A 20,626-nucleotide genomic window follows, 5' to 3' on the forward strand; every position below is an offset into this window, starting at 1 on the left:
TTACCCATCTTGGTTCTGGGTTAGAATAAATCACACATCTTCTCCATGGTAACACTGCAGATATTTAGAGAACCCACATGGCTCCCCTCCTCTCTCTCTTCTTGTCCCCATATCTTCATTTCCTCATAGGATATGGTTTCCAGACCTGTCTCCATCCTGCTGGTCCATCCTCTGGGTGACCTAGCTAAGAGATGGCCCCAGATCTTGAGGCCAAGAACCCTGCGCTCAGTTCTTGATCTAAAAACAAAGAATTTAGGGGAAGAATTCTTCCATCAGCGCATCAGTGCACATTCATGTTTTGGGTTTTTTTTGTTTTTGCTTTTTTTTACCACCATATCACAGCTTTGGCTTATACACAGCTTTTAGTCAACCAATCCCCTTCAGGGATTTTAAGATATAATCAATGCTTTTCATTCACTCTCCCTCGCTTTCACTCTATGCCTGATTTTTTTTTTTTTTCCATGAACCTTGATATAGGACCTTCTATTCATCCCTAATATATTATGGTTTGGGCCTATTATCTCAACTTACTGAGGTTTTTCTGAACCTTGTTCAGTAATGTTATAGTCCAGCAATCCCTTCTAGTTTTGTGTCCCCTACAACTTTTATCAGGGCCCATTTTAATCTCCATGTGAACGTCCGCTGTTAGAGAGGCAGGAGCTGGGCCCCAGGAACTACGGTTCGAGACCATCTGCTGTGTTCTCGGATTAACCTGCAGTCTTCCCCGGCACCATTAGTCATCGCACTGTGGCCCCACCTAACTGCACGTCCACCAGCCTACATCTCTTCCTCTCACCCACAAACGTCTAATAGAGGACATTTCTGTAGCCAAGAGGAACGATTCCATGACTTCAGCTACTGACACAGGCTATTACATGAGGTATTTCGGAGAAACTTCTCAACATCCCACAAATATCCCTATAGGTGGTCTGGGCAGCACCCTACCCATCAGGCCAGCTCTGACTGTAAGCATGAGCTTTAGCCACAAAGTCCTAGATGGAGTGGCAACTCTCAAAGTTTCTCCTCAGACATCCTGAGATGTGGGCCCTTTCATGACCTACATTCAGCTGACACCAAAGGGAAGAGGTTCCAGGGGACCGCTCATCAGTTCAAAGTTTCCTGTGTCTGTGGCTGGACAAGAACGCTCCCAGTGTGGCTCATGGCAACCACCCTGACTATACGACAGCAAGAGGGAGGCCTTCTAGGAAGCTGCAAAGCGTGGGAGGCGGTGGGAGTCATCCCACCCTTCAAACCACTCACCCCCCACCCCACCCCAGTAGTCCTCGCTGGGTTACCGTAAATTCATTTAGGGTCTAGGCTCCTTGCCTTGGAGTGATCGTCTAGCTTTCCAAAGGCATGCATCTCGTCTTCCCAGGTTATGAGGGCCATGTTTTCTTTCCCTAACGGTGTCCCAGACCACACTGTGTGTACAGCGACACCCAGCAAAGGTCCAGAATAAAGACAGTACTCAGCTTTTATGGTGGATTCTTAGCACTTCCAGAATAAAAATGTACTTCTTACTATATTTGGGGGGGGGGTCATTTCTCTGCCTATTCTACCCAATCAAGGGTCTGCTTTTTCTAGGACCAGATTCAATAAACACTTTTCTGTTAAAGTGCCATGCCCTTTTCCCAGAATCATTTTTTCTAATGGTGGATGAAGTCTTTTCATTCTCCCATCCCCAAAAACCCACTGACATGGTGGTCCACCTTCTTTTTATTCAAACCATCAATGACTTTCTTATGCCTGGAAACCTGGATCTTCACTTGACAATCCAACTGTATTATCCTGAGGTTCTAGGCTGAACAGAGGCCCATTAAAGATGTTACAAATAAGGTCACTTTTCTATTAAGCAGGGCGATGCTGTAAAGGAATGATTTGCTTCTATGTGCTTCTTATCACTGTTTAATTTGATATTTGATCCTGGGAGATTCTTCACCTATGGGGATGACGATCTGTGGTATGCATTCCTAAGAAGAAAATTTAGGGGTTGGAGACTCTGTTCCTATCAGGTACCTAGCACTATTTCTACTGGATACAATGGTGCATTACATAGACCCCTACCCCCCAGGAGCTTCCAATCTCATTAGAAAGTGGGTGCTAATGATCCCGTATGAGGTCATAAGGAGCAGAGATGGAACGTGTGAAACTGGGCTGGACAACCCCATCCTCCAAATCACAGACTTTACTGTAAAGCGAAGCTGTCATCAATAACTGGAACACTAATGCACATTAGCTCTTTGACAATCTCTTCTACTTCTCCCAGATAAAATAGCAGCATTTGAAGAGTGTCAGCTAGAAGCAGTCTGATCCTGCCAGCTGAGAGAAAGCTGGAAATCCTTTTCCCTGATATAATGCAGGCTTGGACAAGTTCCCAGCATACTCAGTGTGCTCTAGGAACATATGAGAAAAGAGTGGGACAGTGTGAGTCATGAGAGGAAAATGTAAAGACCACAGTCTGGGGAGAACTTCCTCTGGAGCCCAAATAGGGCAATTTCAAGTTGCCTTTCTTCAGCACTGGTTCTGAGGTCAGCTGGGGGCTAAAGCACAGTGAAGGCCTTTTGGCTTGGCTTCATGGCAGATCTCACAGTGCCTTGGGGGTGACATCCAACGTGTCCTTGAGGAGGCTGCCTACTCCGGCTGCCCTAAGCCCCACATATCTTGTATGTAAAGCAGTGCCATAAATGTTTGTTCCTTTCTGTTGTTTGGGTGGAGAACTTATTGAAAATCTAACTCTGAAACGTAGCCATAAATGTAGAAGGGTCACAAGCCCTTTGGCCATTTCCAAATGCTGACTTGGGTCAGGCTGGCAACATGAGAATCATCTGAGAGCACTTTCAAAACTAGTCTGGTCCCCTGGGGGTAATTCTGATTCAGGAGGTCTGGGGTGAGGCCCTAGTATGTGTGTTTTAAAAGTGATTCTGATCCCCAGTAGATTTGGAAACAATGGTCCTTTGATAGCCAGCCTCCGAGATGGCCCCCGATGGTCTCCACCTTCTGCATTCACACCCTTGGGTAATCTCCTCCCACACTGTATATGGTTGGTCTCTGTGACCAACAGAATATAGCAGAAACGATGGTCTATCGCTTCCAAGATTGGGTTATGAAAGGCTGTGGCCTCCATGTTTTGCTCCCTTTCTCTCTCGAGTCACTCACTCTGGAGAAGGACGACAGCCATGTCTTAAGGACACTCAGGCAGGCTATAGACAGCTTGTGTGCAGAGGACCAGAGGGCTCCAGCTGATGGCCAGGAACTAAAGCTGACCAACAGCCGCATGAGTCAGCTTGGGACAGGGCCCCCAGCCCCAGGTGACCTCATGAAAGAATGTGATCATAGTCAACGAGCTAAGTTGCTCCTGGACTCCTGACCCTCAGAAACTAAGTGAGATCATGAAGGCTATTGTTTGAAGCTGCAAAATTTGGGGGGTAATTTGTTACACGGCAATTGATAACTAGTACATTTTTCCAGCCCAAACCGCAAGCTCCTGGGCAGAGCACAGAGGGGCTTTCGTGCCCACCCTCTGTAGCTTCCTTTCACATCACTCCCACATTCACCTTGTAGTCTTGGGCAGTACTGATCTACTTACCCTGTCATGCCTCGGGGCCTCTATGCCTTCACCCAAGCCATTCTTTGTGTCTGGAATGAATGCCCTTTCCACACTGGTGGTCTCCCCTTCTCCAGAAATCCTCCCCTCAGTCCCCCTGCCCCAAATCAGGTTGACTTGGGTCCCCTTGTTAGCATTCACACACTCTTCCTGGAATCAGTAGGTGAGAACTGAGTTACATGGAAGAAGGAAAATATTCATTGTGGGAGTCATCAAGAACACAGGACTTGCCTCTATGTGGTTGACCAACGAATTGTCGAATTTGAAACCAGGAATCCTTTTGTCGCTGCACACCACACCCACGTCTTCGGTGTGCTTGCAGTCGGTGACGCCCCAGCCATTGGAGGAGCAGGCCGCGAGGGTGGCCTCCTTGCCGGTGCAGTAGATATTGTCCAACCAGATGGGCCCTGAAGGAAGCAGAGAAGAGAGAGACCAAGCACTGCGTCAAAGTTGGCTTGAGTCTTTGGGGGCGCCAATGTCATCTATAGAGAGAGAATTCTTCTCTAATTTTGGCAGTTATTGTGGTCATCAACTGATTTTTAGTATGTTCGAGATACTGGATATCATTCTAGGGCATCTGGGTTCCCTTTCCAGAGTAGGCAGCTGATGTGATTTGGGGATGTGCCAGATTGAATGTGATTTGGACAGAAACCAGATTTGGGCCCAGATGTCACGTGGTTAGTAGAACGGGCAGAGATTTTGGATGCTAAGCTGGGTTTCATTCTGACAGAGCCACTTAGCTATATGACTTTGGTCCAAGCCCCTCTTTCATGTCAGACACCTCAAGTGCAGGGCTGTGTACAGATTAGAGATAATACACGGCACGTGCCTGTTTGTGGTTGGCCCATCGTTACTCAAACAAGGTAACAGTGATGACGATGGCAATTTTAGTTAGACTGACCATGCTGCAGGCCAGACCCACCTTCCATCTGCAGCGGAGGCTGAACTCTGACCCCTCAGGGAAAATGTAAGCTATTCTGCAACCCAGGGTTTGGAGTTTTTAAGGCATTTTTCATATGTATCACCTCCCCTGACCTCCCCACGCCTCAGGGATAGTCATTCCCACTTCCCAGACACACAGCTCTGGCTCAGAGGGCGGCTCATCCTGCAAGGCCACCCCCGGAGCCCAGAGCCTGGTCCATTCAGTGCTCTTCTCTCTTCCTGATGTTTCCCAGCCACTGATTCAGAGATGGCCCTGCTACACTAACCCGCAGAGTCGCCCCCTCATGTTCCAGAAGTCAGGTGAGGGCAAGGCTGGGAGGCCCTGTGCAATTCTGCTTGCCTCCTGTGTCTCCACCTGATTTGCACTCAGTAGAAAATTCAACATGCAAAGTGCTAGAGGGTTTGTCACAATGAGATGCCACCTCACACCCATTAGAATGGCTACTGTCGAAAGGGCAGAAAATACCAAGTGTTGACAAAGTTGAGAGAACCTGGAGCCCTTGTGCACTAATGGTCAGCAGGAATGTAAAATGGTGCAGCCACTATGGAAAACAGTATGGCGGTTCCTCAAGAAATGAAAAATGGGAGACACAGGCTTCCAGTAATGGAGTGAAGAAGTCACGGGCATAAAAGGTACAGCACAGGGAATATAGTTGATGGTACTGTAATAGTGTTGTGTGGTGACAGATGGTAGCCATGCTCGTGGTGAGCACAGCATAACGTACAGGCTTTTCGAATCACAATGTTGTACACCTGAAACTAATGTAACGTGTGCCAACTATACTTCAATAAATAAATGTTTAAAAAATAAAAATGGGGTTACCACACAATCCAGCAATCCCCACTTCTGGGTATACACCCGGAAGAACTGAAAGCAGGGTGTCAAAGAGATATTTGCACACCCACGTGCATTACAGCATTCTTCACAATAGCCAAAAGTTGGAAGCAACCCAAGTGTCCATTGACAAACTGTGGTATACACATACCCTGAGACTATTACTCAGTCTTAAAAAGGAAGGAAATTCTAACACAGGCTGCAACATGGGTGAACCTTCAGGACATTGTGCTCAGTGAAATAAGCCAGTCACAAAATGACAAAAACTGTGTAATTCTGCTTAGATGAGGTACTTGGAGTAGTCAAGTTCATAAAGACAGAAAGTCGAACGGAGGTTGTCAGGGGCTGGGAGGGGGAGCATGACAATTGGTTGTATAACAATATGAATGTACTAACACTACTAATAGCACATTGAAAAATGGTGAAGATGGCATAGTTTATGTTATGTGTATTTCACCACAATTAAAAATCAATTTTTTTAAAGTGCTAAAGGGCGGGGCGCCTGGGCAGCTCAGTTAAGCATCTGCCTTCGGCTCAGGTCATGATCCCAGGGTCCTGGGATCGAGCCCCGCATCGGCCTCCCTGCTCGGTGGAGAGCCTGCTTCTCTCCCTCCCTCTGCCCCTCCCCCAGGCTCGTGCTTGCTCTCTTTCTCAAAAAAATAAAATCTTAAAAAAAAAAAAATAAAGTGCTAAAGGGCTTTCAAACTTTATCTTTGTAAGTGCCCCTGCAAAATGAAAGGAAACAAAATCAAACGTCTCCTTTTGCTCATGGCTCTAGGCAGGACTTGACAGGATAATGGAGCCAGATAACCGGGGCTCAGACTCTCTGCCTTGGGCCCGGGCACCAGGTAACTTGGCCAGCTACTTAACCAAGCCTGTTTCCCATTTCTAAGGTGAAAACAAGGATCCCCAAGAAACAGGTCACCATGGAGATTCGATGAGATAATGTATGTGCCTAGTACATGTTCAAGCCCCTTTCCCTTCCTCCTTCCAGCTCATCAGAAAAACATGGAATCCCGCTGTTTCCACGATGCAAGGAAAACGCAGATACAAACACTCCCATTGTAGAGATGAGAAAACCAAGGAGAATCTGAGGTTCTTCGAGGTCAGGGAGGATGTGGGGCTAGTCCCTGACTCCGGGGCCCTGCTGACATGCGTCTGCTGTGACGGATGGCTGGTCAGGGCTCAAACCAGAGCGCCTCAGATGCACTGTGGGGAACAACAAGCTGAGTGAAAACATCTGGGCTGAGGGTTTCCAACTGGTTTCTCAATTTGGCCTCGCTTCCCAGCCGTCAAGCTCCTCGGAAACATATGGTCCCTAATCGATTGCTGCTTGGACAACAAACCAATGTTTGTCTTACTAAGTACTAGCAACGGAAAAGACCCTCCACATTTGCAGCGGGGCCTCTTCTTTGGAACATTCTGTGGCAAAGCTGCTGAAGGGACAGAGGTGGTGAAAAGAAGCAGGCCCTTATTCCATCTGCAACAAGAGAAACCACCCCAGCTAAGGGGAGGGGAAGCAGGACAGCGTGCAGCTGAAGGAACCATGACTCTCTCTGGCCTGCTTTACTCTTTGATAAGGAACATTTGGAAATCAGCTCCTGGATGCTAAGCGAACTAACTTCCCCCAAAGAGCTGTTTTCTTAAGTAGCTTTAGCTCACCGCCAATGATCCTACTCTTGACAGATTCTCACTATTGTTTTTTTAAGGTTTTATTCATTTATTTGAGGGAGAGAGTGAGTGAGAGAGAGAGAGAGAGAGAGAGAGAGAGAGACAGCACACGAGCAGGGGCAGAGGGAGAAGGAGAAGTAGACTCCCCTGCTGAGCAGGGAGCCTGACGTGGGGTTCGATCCCAGGACCCCGGGATCATGACCTGAGCCGAAGGCAGATGCTTAACCGACTAAGCCACCCAGATGCCCCCTCCCCAGGTATTTTTTCGTAGATGGTGGAAGTGTAAATTTCTACATAGCCCAAGATAGCATCACCAGGCACGATATACTAATTTAGCTTCATTCCATGACAATATTCTTCCCTGTATGCGTCCTATTATCTAGAATATTCTGATTGCAAAGCAGCCAGCTTTGGCTCTGCCTGCCGGGATGCACGGTGGGCCGGGCACAGTTCGGTAGACGCCATCTCAGAGCTACTAGGAAAGCGGCACTTGGATTGTAGATGCGGCTCTAACTTTGGACACGAAAAGCCAGCCAATCAGAGGCCAAACCTCATTTCTACTGTCCGTTCATTCACTCTAAGAAATGCTTCTCCTGACGAAAGGAGAAATGTATAAACCAATCCATAAACAATTTGGAAGATAGAGATCACAAATGAAAATCTGAATGCTGGAGTGTTCCCTGAGTGGTCAGGACAACTGTTCAAGTTAGAACCTCTGGGGCCCCACTGTGGTCATCTGCTGGCTTTGTTGCTCTGATCTGAACAATGGGGGGTGAGGGGCAGTGCGGGGGCGCTGGGGAGGGATCAGATCTGAGCTCAGGTCTGAAGACAAGCAAAGGAGAGCAATCATCTCTGGTCAGGTTTCTGTGGGACCCAACCAGAGGGTGAGAAATAGAGCAGCTGTCCCCTCTAGAACCCTCTGAAGGGGTCCATGAGTTCCCTGAGCTCAGAGACACTTTAGGGGAAAAGAACTCTTAACAGTCCAGGCTGGAAAACCCGGGAGGCTCGGGTGCTCTCCTGGGGCTTCATTACTACAGCCTGCACATCAGGGGCACAGGTGATATAGTAAGTGCTCGCTGTGGTGTTCCCAGTGCACGCACGGAGCTGACCTGCAGGTTAAACTCCTTCCACGGGCACACAGCCCAGGGCACTGGTCACATTCTCTGGTCCCTATGCCAAGGACTGCCTGCCAGGTATTCTCAGTATTCTCAATCAAAATGAATTAATCAGCTAATACTTACGGAGGGCCCAACATGTACCCAGTGCTAAGCATCCTAACCTGAGGGGCACCTGGGTGGCTCAGATGGTTAAGCGTCTGCCTTCAGCTCAGGTCATGATCTCAGGGTCCTGGGATCGAGTCCCGCATCGGGCTCCCTGCTTGGCGGGGAGCCTGCTTCTCCCTCTCCCTCTACTGTTCCCCCTGCTTGTGCTCTCTCGCTCTCTCTGTCAAATAAATAAATAAAATCTTGAAAAAAAAAAAAAGAATCCTAACCTGATGCTGAAGAATTCAAATACCTTTGTATTTAAAAGACCTCTCATGATGCAAAAACCAAGTATCATTTTATATAGACAACATAATCCTCAAAGTCCAGGAGACAATTTTTTTTAGCATTTGTTTCTCCCTTCGTCTTTGATATTTCTCCTTCCCTAAGTCCTGCTGGTTTCAATATCCACCCAGATGACCCTTCAAGGACTCTTTGGCCTCTTGTTACTATAGCTTCTCTCTGCAGCATCTTTCCCTGGCCCTACGTCAGCCACTCTCCCACGATCGTAGCTTAGGCCTCGTCATTACCGACAGTGACACCCCTCCCCAATGTCCATTTCAACCCTTCTGCTGTGCATCTGCATCTCCACCCATCCCCAAAAATGTTTCTAGCATGCTCTTTCTTGTATTGCAATCTCCACCTTGACTGTGACCCCAGCAGCCCTCCACACAAGTCCCCGCCACGTAGTACCGTCCTACTTACCCAACCCAGACTCCAGGGACCATGGTTTCAATTGCTCCCTTGCACACTCCCTCTGCTCCCTTGAACTCTTCTCCCATCATCCTCCTTGGGTGGCAAAGTCTGAGCCAGGTTAACCCACCTCCCTGGCCACCCCATGCCCACTACTTGTGCAGGTGAACTGGGATGGGGAAAAAACCACACCCATCTAATCTGATGTTAGGTAGACTTTAAGTCTGAGTAGAAATAAAATAAAGTGGTCACTGGAAAAACCCCATAGTCATTGGAAAGTATTTGTTATAAAATACCTAGGCTTGAGAACCTGGGATTGAAAACACAAACCTGATGGATGTTACCCCTGGATTACTCAGCCAGCAGAATACATGGAGATGTAGAAGTGTGGAGACATGTCCAGAGGTTTCTGTTTTTCATTTTAAAGCAGACTCCGTGCTGGGCATGGAGCTCAACGCAGGGTTTGAACTCACAACCTGAGATCTAGACTTGAGCTGAGATCAAGAGTCAGATGCTTAACCAATTAAGCCACCCAGGTGTTCTGACATGTCCAGAGTTTTGTAAAGAACACAGGAAGTGGTCTTTAAAAGCCCAGCATTTGCAGGGCGCCTGGCTGGCTCAGTCGGTTGGGCGTCCAACTCTTTATTTCGGCTCAGGTTGTGATCTCGGGGTTGTGGGATCGAGCCCTGTGTTGGGCTTCGCACTGGGTATAGAGGCTGCTTGGGATTCTCCCTCTTCCTCTCCCTCTGCCCCTCCCTGCCTCCCCCTCTCAAAAAAAACAAACAACAAACCAAAAAACAAACAAAAAACGGCCCAGCATTTGCTAACTCATCTTTGCTGCTTTAATCTTGTCACTGCTAGGGACCCCCAAGTAGGCCTCAGAGAACATTTTACTCTAAGTGTGGTCTCTTGGTCTGGTTACTCCCACAGAGCATATTCAACTGCATGGAGGTAAGATACATATGAGATTGGCTCCCTTTTCCCTATAATTTCTAGAATAACAGAAAGCAAGGGTTAGAAGGGACCATAATAATGATCTATTTCAATGACTCCCAAACCTGGCTACATATACGATCACTTGGGAGGCTTCCAAAAGTTAGAGTCCTAGACTCTAGCCCCGACCTTAAACCCAGAATATTACAGGTTAGCATTGCTCCCCCACCCCCCACAAGGACTGAGCTCAGGGTTCTGGGCTCCAGCACCTGCCCCCCACTCCATTCAAAGCTTTTACCAAAATACCTTTTTTTTTTTTTAAATATATTGATTTGAACTCGACAAGGGACGAAAGAGTAGGCCAACCAAAGTGAAAAACCCAGAGCAACTCTGTTCCTGTGATGGATGAGCCCAGAACAGCGTCTTAGTGTTAACAGTGTGAAGGCTACATGAACAGCACGTTGGGGAGAGTCAGGAACGCTGGCCTATGGGGAGCCTTTGTGCAAAAGAACAAAAGGCACCCCTTCGAGAAGGGGGTGACTGGAAGAAAGGCACCCCATCCCCTGGCTCACGCGGCCCCCAGGCAGGGCGCATGGGGCCCCGTGTAGAGACGGACTTCATCCCTTAGTGAGGGTCACCAACCGGTGTGCTCGGGCCAGGAGGAGGCATTTCCAGGACGCAAGACTTCCTGTGCTAACACCGGGAAAGCCCCGGGCAAAGCGGGACGGCTGGACCCTGGCCCCCTTCCCAGCACCCGTCTGTTCCCACCTTCCTGCCCAGACCCAGGAGGCTGTCCAGAGGCAGGATTATGGGGACCTGACACTTGACAGCAACTGCAGCTTCCTTTACCAGGACCGCTCCTGCTGGGGTTTCCAATGACACGAGCACTCGGTTCCAGAGCACAGAGCCTTTACCTTCCCCCTTGCCGTAGGAGGAGCTCGCGGTCCAGGCCTTGGCCTCCACGTATCCCAGCTCCCGGCAGACGACGTGGGCCGCGTGGATGGAGAAGTCGTCGTCACACACGGTGCCCCACTGGCCGTTGTAGTACACCTCCACCCGGCCCTCGCTGTGCTTCCGCTTCTGGCCGGCCAGGCGCAGCTGGATCTTCACCACGTCTGACGGCACCTGGGGCCGGGGGTACTCGGGTGCCGGCTGCTGGAAGTACTCGGGGTAGTGGGGCCAGCCCTCGTACTGAGCCAGGCCCAGCGACGGCAGCAGCGAGAGCAGGGCCAGACAGCCTCCGAGGAGCCAGCCTCCACGCGTCTCCATCCCCGGCCTCTGGCTGGAGGACCCGAGCAAGGGGGCCCTGGGCAGCGTCCTGGAAGACAGGGAGGGATGCAGGTGACGGGGGGTCTACAAAACGTCCAGCTTAGTATTTAAAGCTCTTCACCTTCTGGACCCCGACCTCCTCTCTCCTCCCACCTGAGACTCCAGCCGACAGGTGTGTGAATCCCTACCTCTTCTGCCCACCCACCTTTCCCTAGCTCTGAAATGCTTTTTCTCAGTGGGGCTCCTGGCAGGCACAAGGGCACATTCACACTTCATTTGAGCAGAGTTCTTTTTTTTAAGATTTTATTTCTTTATTTGACAGAGAGAGAGAGAGAGTGAGCACAAGCAGGGGGAGCAGCAGAGGGAGAGGGAGAAGCAGGCGTCCCACTAAGCAGGGAGCCCGATGCGGGGCTCGATCCCAGGACCCTGGGATTATGACCTGAGCCGAAGGCAGACGCTTAACGGACTGAGCCCCCCAGGCGCCCCTTGAGCAGAGTTCTTAAAAAGCCCATCCGCAGAGATGTGAGCAGAGTTCAGGGGAACGAAGGAAAGACAGCATGATACCTGGGGCTGGCACCAGAGGAGAGCTGTTCCCGCGCCAGCTTGAGGGGCCGGGAGGAGTGGTGGCCAGTGTCAGAGAGAACGGCCAAGCCTGTTTGGAGCTGTGGCTTCAGGGAAGGGTCTTAAGGCCAAACCAGAGCCACAGGAGTAGGAGGAAAATATACCTGACCTCTCTCCCTCTCTCCTGGTCTCCTGCTCTCTTTCCGGTTATCTCCTACTGGGCAAGCCCACCCTGCCGCCCGAAGCCAAGCCTGTATGGGTAGGCCTCCTGGGGCACAGGGGATGGTGGGGAGGGAGGGCATCAGGTGGAAAGGGCAAGCTGAAGGCATCCAGCACATTCTCCATCTTCCTGCTCACGTCTGTACAGCTGGGTCCCCAGGGCCCAGGCCCGTGCCCGCCTCCGTCATGCCATATCCCTACGGAAGTGGCCTCCGGGGTTCTCTCCTTCCCAGGTGGGCTCATCATCTAGACATGCTTCTCAACCTTTCCAGACACCTCCACGTCCCCAGGTAGGTTACAAACTTCTCAAGGGCAGGACTTGAAAGCTCATTCTTTGGCTGCTCCAGAGTAAACATGACAGGTTCACGGACAGGTTTATTGAACGAGAAGGTGATCTGGTTCCAGGGACTGAGCCACTGGTGAGGTATGGAGCTTGAGAGCACTGCATGGAAGGAGTCCCGTGTGCACTCTGGGCGTTCCTGTGTGTGGTGTCGTCCTTCCTTTGGGACGTTAACTGACCTGGACAGAAATGGCCCCTTCCGGGTGCACAGAGTACCACAGGAAGAACACCATGTTTGACTCACACGGGCTGCTCTTCTCTCTGCACACTCCTAGGGCTCTGCTCTCAGGCTCCAGGCCTTCAGACACACCCACACCCCTGACCTCATTACACTGTGTACCCGGGACCGCATGACGGGCGAGGCTGCTGAATGCGGAGGTCAGTGGCAAAGTCTCCTTAAAAAGCCCTCATGCAGGGCCTGTCCTTAGCTGAGCTTTGGTTTCTGCAAGCAGCAGCGTCAGACGGTCCCGATGCCAGTGATGGCCTGGGGACAGTTCCGTCCCTTTTCACGGCATCTGTCCCTGAGGGGTGCAGGGGGCTGAGACCAGTCTGCTCTTAGCACAGAGGGGAGGCAAACAGGAGAGGGGCTGAGTGGCCTGTCCTCAGGCAAGGGAGGACTGGACAGCAGAGTAGGGGGGGCGCACAGACTCTAGAGCTAGACAGCTTGGGTTTGAATCTTCATTCTGATCCATACCTTCTGTGCAACCTCAGGCAAATACTTAACTTCTCTGTGCCTCTGTGTTTCCTATCTATAACATGGGGATAATACTATCTGGCTCACAGAAGTGTCATGAAGATTGACTGAATGGCACATCGTAAGGACTACTGGAGCATTTCCTAAGTGAAAAATTTAAATTCTCAAGACTGTGGTCACCATACCCAGGTGGAGACTACCACTAAGAATTCCACAGTGAGGATTATAGCAAGAGATAAGTACTTAGGTCATGTGTCCCGGTCCTTCCATAGTCCAGAGAGAGGGAATACTAGCTTAAAAGGACTGCAGGTGTTTCCCAGGAGAGGAAGCAGTCTTGGGATGTGGGGCCCCAGAAGCAAAACCGGGACCAGCAGGTGGAAGCTAAAAGTAAAATACTTTCTATTTTAACCATGTACAAAGGGTTAGGCTAATCGTATTCAGTACATGGCACCTCACCATTGAGGAAGGACCAGATAATGGCCCAGAACTGTCAGGACGGCCAGGCAGTGCCCAGTCCCCCATAGTGGGCTCGGGGCAAAGATGCCAGTGCTTGGGGGTCGGTCAGGCCCGAGGACTGTGGAAGGCCCCCCAGTTTCACTGGAGATCCACCCATCGTCATCCTGTGACTCACGAGCAAGGTCGGAAAGTCAGGGGGGCTCCTGCAATAGCCCCTTTCAGGCACAGCCTGGCAAATGAGCAGTGTGGCTCTGAAGGGAGGCCTCGTCGCCTCCCCTGGTCACACTCCATTCCCATCAGAGCACGTTTGCCCCCCCGCAGGCTTGATCAACCATGCCTCACTAAAACCTCGAGGCCTGCTGGGGAGAAGGCAGGGATCATGATTCTTCTACAAGGGAGAAACTCAAGAACCAGAGAGGATTAAGGACTTCCCTGGAGTTGCACATCAGTGCAGGCAAAGCCAGAACTAGAAATCCCAAGCTGCCACGACATCAACAATCCACCAGCACATAATAGGAAAGGCCCAAAGTCTGCCTGGGGCATAGAAGCCTCTAGAGTTTGGCCCATACCTACATGCTTGGCTTCAGTTCCAACGACCCTTCTCTCCCCGCTCTCACTCCAGATCTTCACATGACACCTGTCCAATCATATCAGCCTCTACTCGGCGGAAGCTTTACACCTAGATCAATGTGCCCCTAACCCCTCCCTCTCCCCTTCCCTCCAAATAGTATATGTCGCAAGCCCACCCATTCTTCAAGAAAACTTTCCCAGATGCTCCTGTAGGGGCTAAAGGTGGGCCACTCTAAGATGGGCCGCTCTAGCATGAAGATTATTTTGAGTTAAAAGCAATCAAAACCCAGCAGATTCAGGGAAAGCTCTTCACCTCCCCCTCAACTGCCTAAAAAGAATTTAGATAGAGGACCTGCCCCAGGAAGAGAGCTGTCACCACAGAGAACTACATTACGATATGAACTGAGTGTGGTAGACAGGGAGGAACCTAGCAAGGCCTGTTTGATCCAAGTCCTGTGGTCCCACTGTTTCTGAGGGGCCTGAGCGGCCCCCCTCCCCAACATTTGTTTATCAAACATTTATTTTTTCATCTTCCTGTGAATTGCATTCCTTCCTTTGAAGTCCCAGACACCTACCTCCTTTCTTTAGTTGAGGAAGACGTATGTACCTCATTTTGCCTGACTGTCTTTGGAGTTTCCATGTCTGTGTAGATTCCCTATATGTATGAAATTAAATCTGATTTTTCTCCTGTTAATCTGTCTTATGTCAATATGACTCTTAGCCCAGCTAGAAGGGCCTTGGAGGGCAGAGGAAATTCTTCCTCTAATCAGAATGAATGTCTTCTCTGATTTCCTTTAAAATAGCATTTTGTTTGTGCTTTACACAATTAACCTTCCCAGGGCTAGTTAACTCCTTGAGATCTTTATCATCTCAACTCACAAGTGTAGTTTTCATATGCAAACCAACCAATCCAGAGCCCTGTCCTCTCAACTACCTCCTTACCAAAAATCTCATACTTTGGGTCACTATCCCTCTGCCCTAATCACCCCAAGGCCAGGTACCAGACAACTTGAGACAGCCCCTCAGCCCGAGTGAGCTGAAATCATTTGACCAGCCAATCCTAAACCTGCTTAGCCTGCTTCTTAGGCCTCACCCATTCCTTCCTGTGACAGTCACAAGAAAGGCTCTTGCCCACAGTTTCCCCTCACTCCCTCTGCCTGTGACCAACCCTGGTGCTTCCCCGTGTGGTCCCTTATTGTGTGCCTTGCCTCCCATTTCTAGGAATCAGTGAGTATAAACTTCTTCCTTCATAACGGTTTATTTTTTAAGCGGCCATTTTTAAAAAGAAATCTTACTCTCTGCATGTGCCTATCTCCACACTGTTCCACCCGTCTTCCTGGATTCTCCAACCTGTGGGAATGGCCAGTGTTCAACTCCTAAATCTTTCCTAGAAAAGTGCTCCTGAATTTTTTGTTTCTTTTGTGGAGACTTCTGCTTCCTACTCTGGGGGATTGTAAAGTATTAGACCCAGATGCTTCTCTCTTCTTTCAAAATTAACTTTTATGCTTTTTTCTTCTGGAAAAGTTATGCAACTAGTGATAAAAACCTGGATAATGCAAACAAGTAAAAGGAAGAAAATAATTCGCAATATCACTGATGGAGGGAACCATTACCAACACTGTGCTATGTACCCCTCCAGACTTTTTTTGTACATATGTATAAACTTTAAAACACTGGAATAATTTTCTACATACTTGCTGTGTAAACTGCGTTTCACAATTACCAGTATATTGCAAATATTATGCCACTTTGACTTTTCTTTACAAGATTTTTATCGATATACCATAAAATTGGATAATCTTGTCACAAAATTTTTGACTGCTATAAACATTGTGGAAATGAATATCCTTGTAGCTAAAACTCTGCACAGTCTTGGGATAAATTCCAAAAAGTAAAATTGCTGGGTCAAAGAGCGGCAAAAAGTCAACACTTTTGCAAAACTATATTAACTGCCCTCCAGAAACACTGTCAACTTGTGCATCAGCCAGCAGTATGTAGATTTCCCCACAAATTCAAAATTCTAGCCATGATCAGGTTTTTAAAACCTTTCTCCATCTGATAAGCGGAAAAGGGTATTTTTGTTTTAACCAGCATTTCTATTGTTACTAGTGAGGTTGAGTGCCCCCCGCCCCCATTCTTATTGGCCACCTGCATTTCCTTTCTTCCTTCCTTCCTTTCTCTCTTTCCTTCCTTCCTTCCTCTCTCTCTCTTCCTTCCCTTTTTTCTTTCTCTCTTCCTCCCTCCCTTTCTTTTCTTTCTCTCTCTCTCCACCTCCCTCCCTCCCTTCCTTTTTTTTTTTTTTTTGAAATTCTCTCTTCATGCTTTTTATCCCCTTTTCTACTGAATGTTCGTCTTTCCCTTGTGGCTTTGTAAAATCCATTTTTCTCATTGGCATCCGAACGACCCTCAGGAGGGAAAAAACTGCCAGGTGAAAACCAACGTCCAAAGCACAGCCTGGGTGGGCACAGAGCAACATGCCCTGGGTCTCTCCTCACGCTGCCCCTCTTCGGGGCCGGAGGCCTGGCCTGCCGCTCCCAAGCGCCCTGCACTTGAGCTTGGGTTCAGCCCCTCCTCGGCCTGAGAGACCCCAGCTGCCTGGAGCAAGGCGGCCCACGGGGAATCCGTCCAGGGTGGTCCCCGTTTCTGGCCACCGCCGGCAGCCTGCGGCGCCCCGCGCCCCTGATGCCGCGGGTGGAACGGAGCCGGGCGCCGGGAGGCCCAGGTCCGAGCTGCGGAGGGCGGGCCCGGGCCTGCGGGCTCGGCGCTCCCTCCTTCCCCGGGGCGGGCGCGGCACTCAGTCGGGCCGCCCTCCCAGCCCACTAGGGGCCCGGGCCGCCCAAGTCTTCCGGGGCCGGCAGCGGCCGCACTCGGCCCGGCGTGGGCGCACACGTGAGCCCGCGGGGGCGCGGGGCGCGGCACTGGGGTGACCACGGTCCCCGGAGGGCGGGGCGGGGGGGGCGGACCGCGCGCTGACCCGGCGGCCTGGACTCCCCGGCCCCGCGGCGGCCGCGCTGGAGCCAAACGGGGGCGGCCGGCGGCGGGGCGCTGCCTCCGGGGCCTCTCCGGGAACCAGGGCCAGGTGAGGACAGGGTGGGCTGGGCCAAGTTCCGTGGGAGCGGGTGTCCCCTCTCTGCTCGCATTGCCCACGTGTGTGTCTGGGGGGTGCCGTTGGTGATCTGGCACTGGACACGACCCCCAGGCTTAGCCCGGTGCCTGGCGCATGTTAGATCCTTATTTTAGAAGATTTGGGTGATGGCAGGGTGCAGCTGGCTCAGAGTAGACCCATCCTCATTCCTGGAAGAGGGGAGGGGGAGGGCAGAGACCAGGCCGACCGCAGGCCTTCCAGATGGTGGGTGAGAGTCACAGTTTTACTTATAACAACAGACCTCACAAAGGAGCTGGAACAGAGCACCAGGCAGAAGTTCTGAGATTATAGTTACGTTGGCACAGCTCTCTTACCCCTAGAAAACCATTTCCCCTTCTTGAGTGTTTTTCTCTGTAAAATAGATATATCGTTCTGACCTGTGATAAAAATGTATTCAGCCAATGAAAACAGTGGCAAAAGCAGAGCAAAAACTTGATCACCTTATCCGTACTTTTCCCTGGGAGGTGAGAGCTCCATCGTTGCCCAAGCTGTCTTCCCCAAACCCAGCTCTCTCATACAAAGCCATTACTTTCATGTTTTCTGGTGCCTTGTGTGAATTCCCAGTTGTGGGAATTCAGAGGACAGGGGTGACAGCAGTCAAACCTCACGAAAGACTCCCTCTACTTTCTGCCATTGATGTAGATAATGTCTCATATTGCATACATACTTGTTCCAGAAAGGATCATTAGAGCAGGTGAAAAATGCCATTTTTTAATTGAACAATTGCAGGGTTTGGGACTGAATTTTGGTAACGCGTGCAGTATAGCTCCCTTCTGTGGACTTTTCCTCTCCGAGGAGGTGACAGATAAGAATTCAGGTGCAGAAAACACGCCCTCCCTTCTTTTCCTGCAAGAATGGAGGAACAGCCTATACGGCCGCCCGGTTCCTGTGCTCCATCTCCTTACTCAGCTCCTTTTAGTTCAGAGACTCTTTATCACTTGTGCTATGTAAACGAAAAGTAGTATTACACTTAATGAGTATTTAACTGAGCACCTATTATGTACCCAGTGTGGAGGAGCTGCGGTGGGAGAGACAGAAGAAATGGGAGGTGCTCCCATTCTTGTGGGGTGGGTCCTATCTCCCCATCTAGAATTCTGTCCTCATTTTCCTCCCATTGTCTCTTGGGCGGGTCCTATCTCTCTGGAATGGGAGAATCATAGAAGAGAATTTACTCAAGTTTTAAATAGGTGGGCCCAGATTATGGGAGTGTTAAGAGTTATGGGTATAAGAGGTCCGTGTGAGTTAGAACAAAATCAGAGGTTTTTTGCCAGAAAGGACGAGGCAGGGCCATTTGAAAGGGGAAGGCCATGTCCGGGTCACTTAGCTAAGGGAGCAAGAGCAGGGAATAATTTGTAGCTCCGGCTTCCCAAATTCAGGACTCCTGCCGCTTGAGTACCAAGGTCAGGAGAGTCTCTGGGAGGAGGACGGCCTTGACCAGGGCTTGGAAGAAGAATTAGGAAAAGAAAACATGGAGTAGGCTGGACTGGAGCAAACTAGTGTGGAAAGCAGTGGGTGTGGAAATCAGCCATCCGTGCAGGGACAGAAGGAGGTGGCATTTGGAAGACAGTGTTTACAAGGTGCTGGAAAAGAAGGATGGAATGGGCAGACCTTCAGCGCAGCAGGGGAATTCAGAGCCAGTCCATCAAGTCAGCCAGTCCATCTCATTTCACTTTATAGATAAAAGAAATGAGGACCAAGGGTTTACTGGATTGCCCCATGGTCAATCGTTAGTAACTGGCAGAGCCTTTCTTGACCTTGGGTATCTTGGCTTCCAATTCTGCCTCCTATACTGGGATGCCTTTGTCTGTCCCTGTCTGTCCCCATTTTGTTTCTTATAAGTGCCTGGCTGAGGTCAGGTTGCAGAGGACCTGGAACCATCCTGCTGGACCCCAAGATGCAGCCAGGGACCATGACAAGAGCTCGGGCTCTCAGTCTCTTCTGTAGTCTGAGTCCCTGCCACCCCCAGCCCCCAATCCCTCATCTGTGCCAGGAAGAGGGTGCGCTAGCACAGGGAAGGGAAGCAGAGGTCGACTTGCATGTCACATTCACCCAGCTAGTGGTGGCTATCTAGGGAGCTGAGTGGCATCAAGGCCTAAGAGGCTAGAGGGCTGGCATGGGTTTGTGAGGACTGCCACAGAGTGGGGCAGGAGGGTGGCAGCATGCCTGCTGGGCATTTGCTGTCCTAGGCACGGGACAAATGATCTTAAGAACTTTCTGGTTCTCAGATTTTATGAATCCACTGAGGTCCTAAACGTCCTGGGTGAGACTATTGTTATGGGTTTAACTGTGTTCCCTGCCTTGCTCTGGTCAGTCTTTCTAGGGGCTGATGCTTCCCTCTCTGAGCCCTGGTCCTGATTCTGCTGCTAGACCTCAGGAATGCTTCCTCCCTGGATCTCTGCTCTGATGCTCTGCTGCTGAGCCCACCCCAGACACATGCTCCACCACCCCTCTGTGTGCGCATCTACTCTGTTCCACAGCTTCTCTATCCACATCCGCTGGTCGGATCAGATGGCCATCTGATACTTGATATGCCTCTCCATGGTGGTTTTAAAACAAGCTCTCTTCTATGATCATAGGTCAAAGCACTATTGAAGTCAAGTGGATGGGAGGGGGCCTTTGGCTCCCTCATCTTGCAATGTGTGGGTCCTCTTGCCTCTCGGCAACCCTTCCTCTGGTATCTATTGGCATCATTGGTTCCCTGGAGAGGTCTGTTGGGCATCTTGGAATCAGAACACAAATGTCTGAATCCTGCCTTCATCACCTCCAAGCTCTATTGATTTGGGGACAATTTACCTTTTTTTTTTTTTTAAGATTTTATTTATTTATTTGATGAGAGAGACACAGCGAGAGAGGAACACAAGCAGGGGGAGTGGGAGAGGGAGAAGCAGGCTTCCCGCTGAGCAGGGAGCCCAATGCAGGACTCAGTCCCAGGACCCTGGGATCATGACCTGAGCTGAAGGCAGACGCTTAACAACTGAGCCACCCAGGTGCCCCAACAAATTACTTTTAGAGCCTGAATTTCCTCTTTGGATTATGGAAATAACCTTCCGTGTGCGTGTGTGTGTGTGTGTGTGTGTGTGTATTAAATAAAATAATGTAAAAATTCCTAGCACACAGCATAGACTCATTCACATTAGTTTTCTTCTTTCCTTCCTGCCAACTCAGAACCCCCGATTGTGGGTACTCAGTACATATTTATTGAGTAAGTAAAATTCCTATTCACATCTTCACACCCTACCCAAATTGCCTTTTTCTTCTGATCAATTGCATTGGAAAGCAAGGTGATAAATTCTTCCCTTATGAAATTATTGTGTTTAGGGATGTAACACCTTAAAGAGTAAGTTAATTACTCTTCTAAGGACAGGGCACTTTTACACTGTAAGAGGAACTCCTAGATATGAATTCCAATCGTCGAGTTTTACATATTGTACA

The 20,626-nt window shown here is 49.9% G+C and overlaps 1 protein-coding gene across 2 annotated transcripts in view; it reads right to left on the reverse strand.

Annotated features, from left to right (window-relative positions):
• LOXL2 (lysyl oxidase like 2) overlaps positions 1-20,626 on the reverse strand; it is an 87,718-nt gene that overhangs the window by 48,947 nt on the left and 18,145 nt on the right. For both annotated transcript variants that reach the window (XM_032389114.1, XM_032389115.1), the window contains exons 2-3: positions 10,855-11,258; positions 3,836-4,011 (exon numbers count right to left, since the gene is read on the reverse strand). In XM_032389114.1, the coding sequence (XP_032245005.1) occupies positions 3,836-4,011; positions 10,855-11,209 (531 nt within the window). In that variant the 5' untranslated portion in view covers positions 11,210-11,258. The remainder of the gene's footprint in view (positions 1-3,835; positions 4,012-10,854; positions 11,259-20,626) is intronic.

This window comes from Phoca vitulina, unplaced genomic scaffold, assembly GCF_004348235.1.
Source record: "Phoca vitulina isolate PV1807 unplaced genomic scaffold, GSC_HSeal_1.0 scaffold53, whole genome shotgun sequence".
Taxonomy (NCBI): Eukaryota; Metazoa; Chordata; class Mammalia; order Carnivora; family Phocidae; genus Phoca; species Phoca vitulina.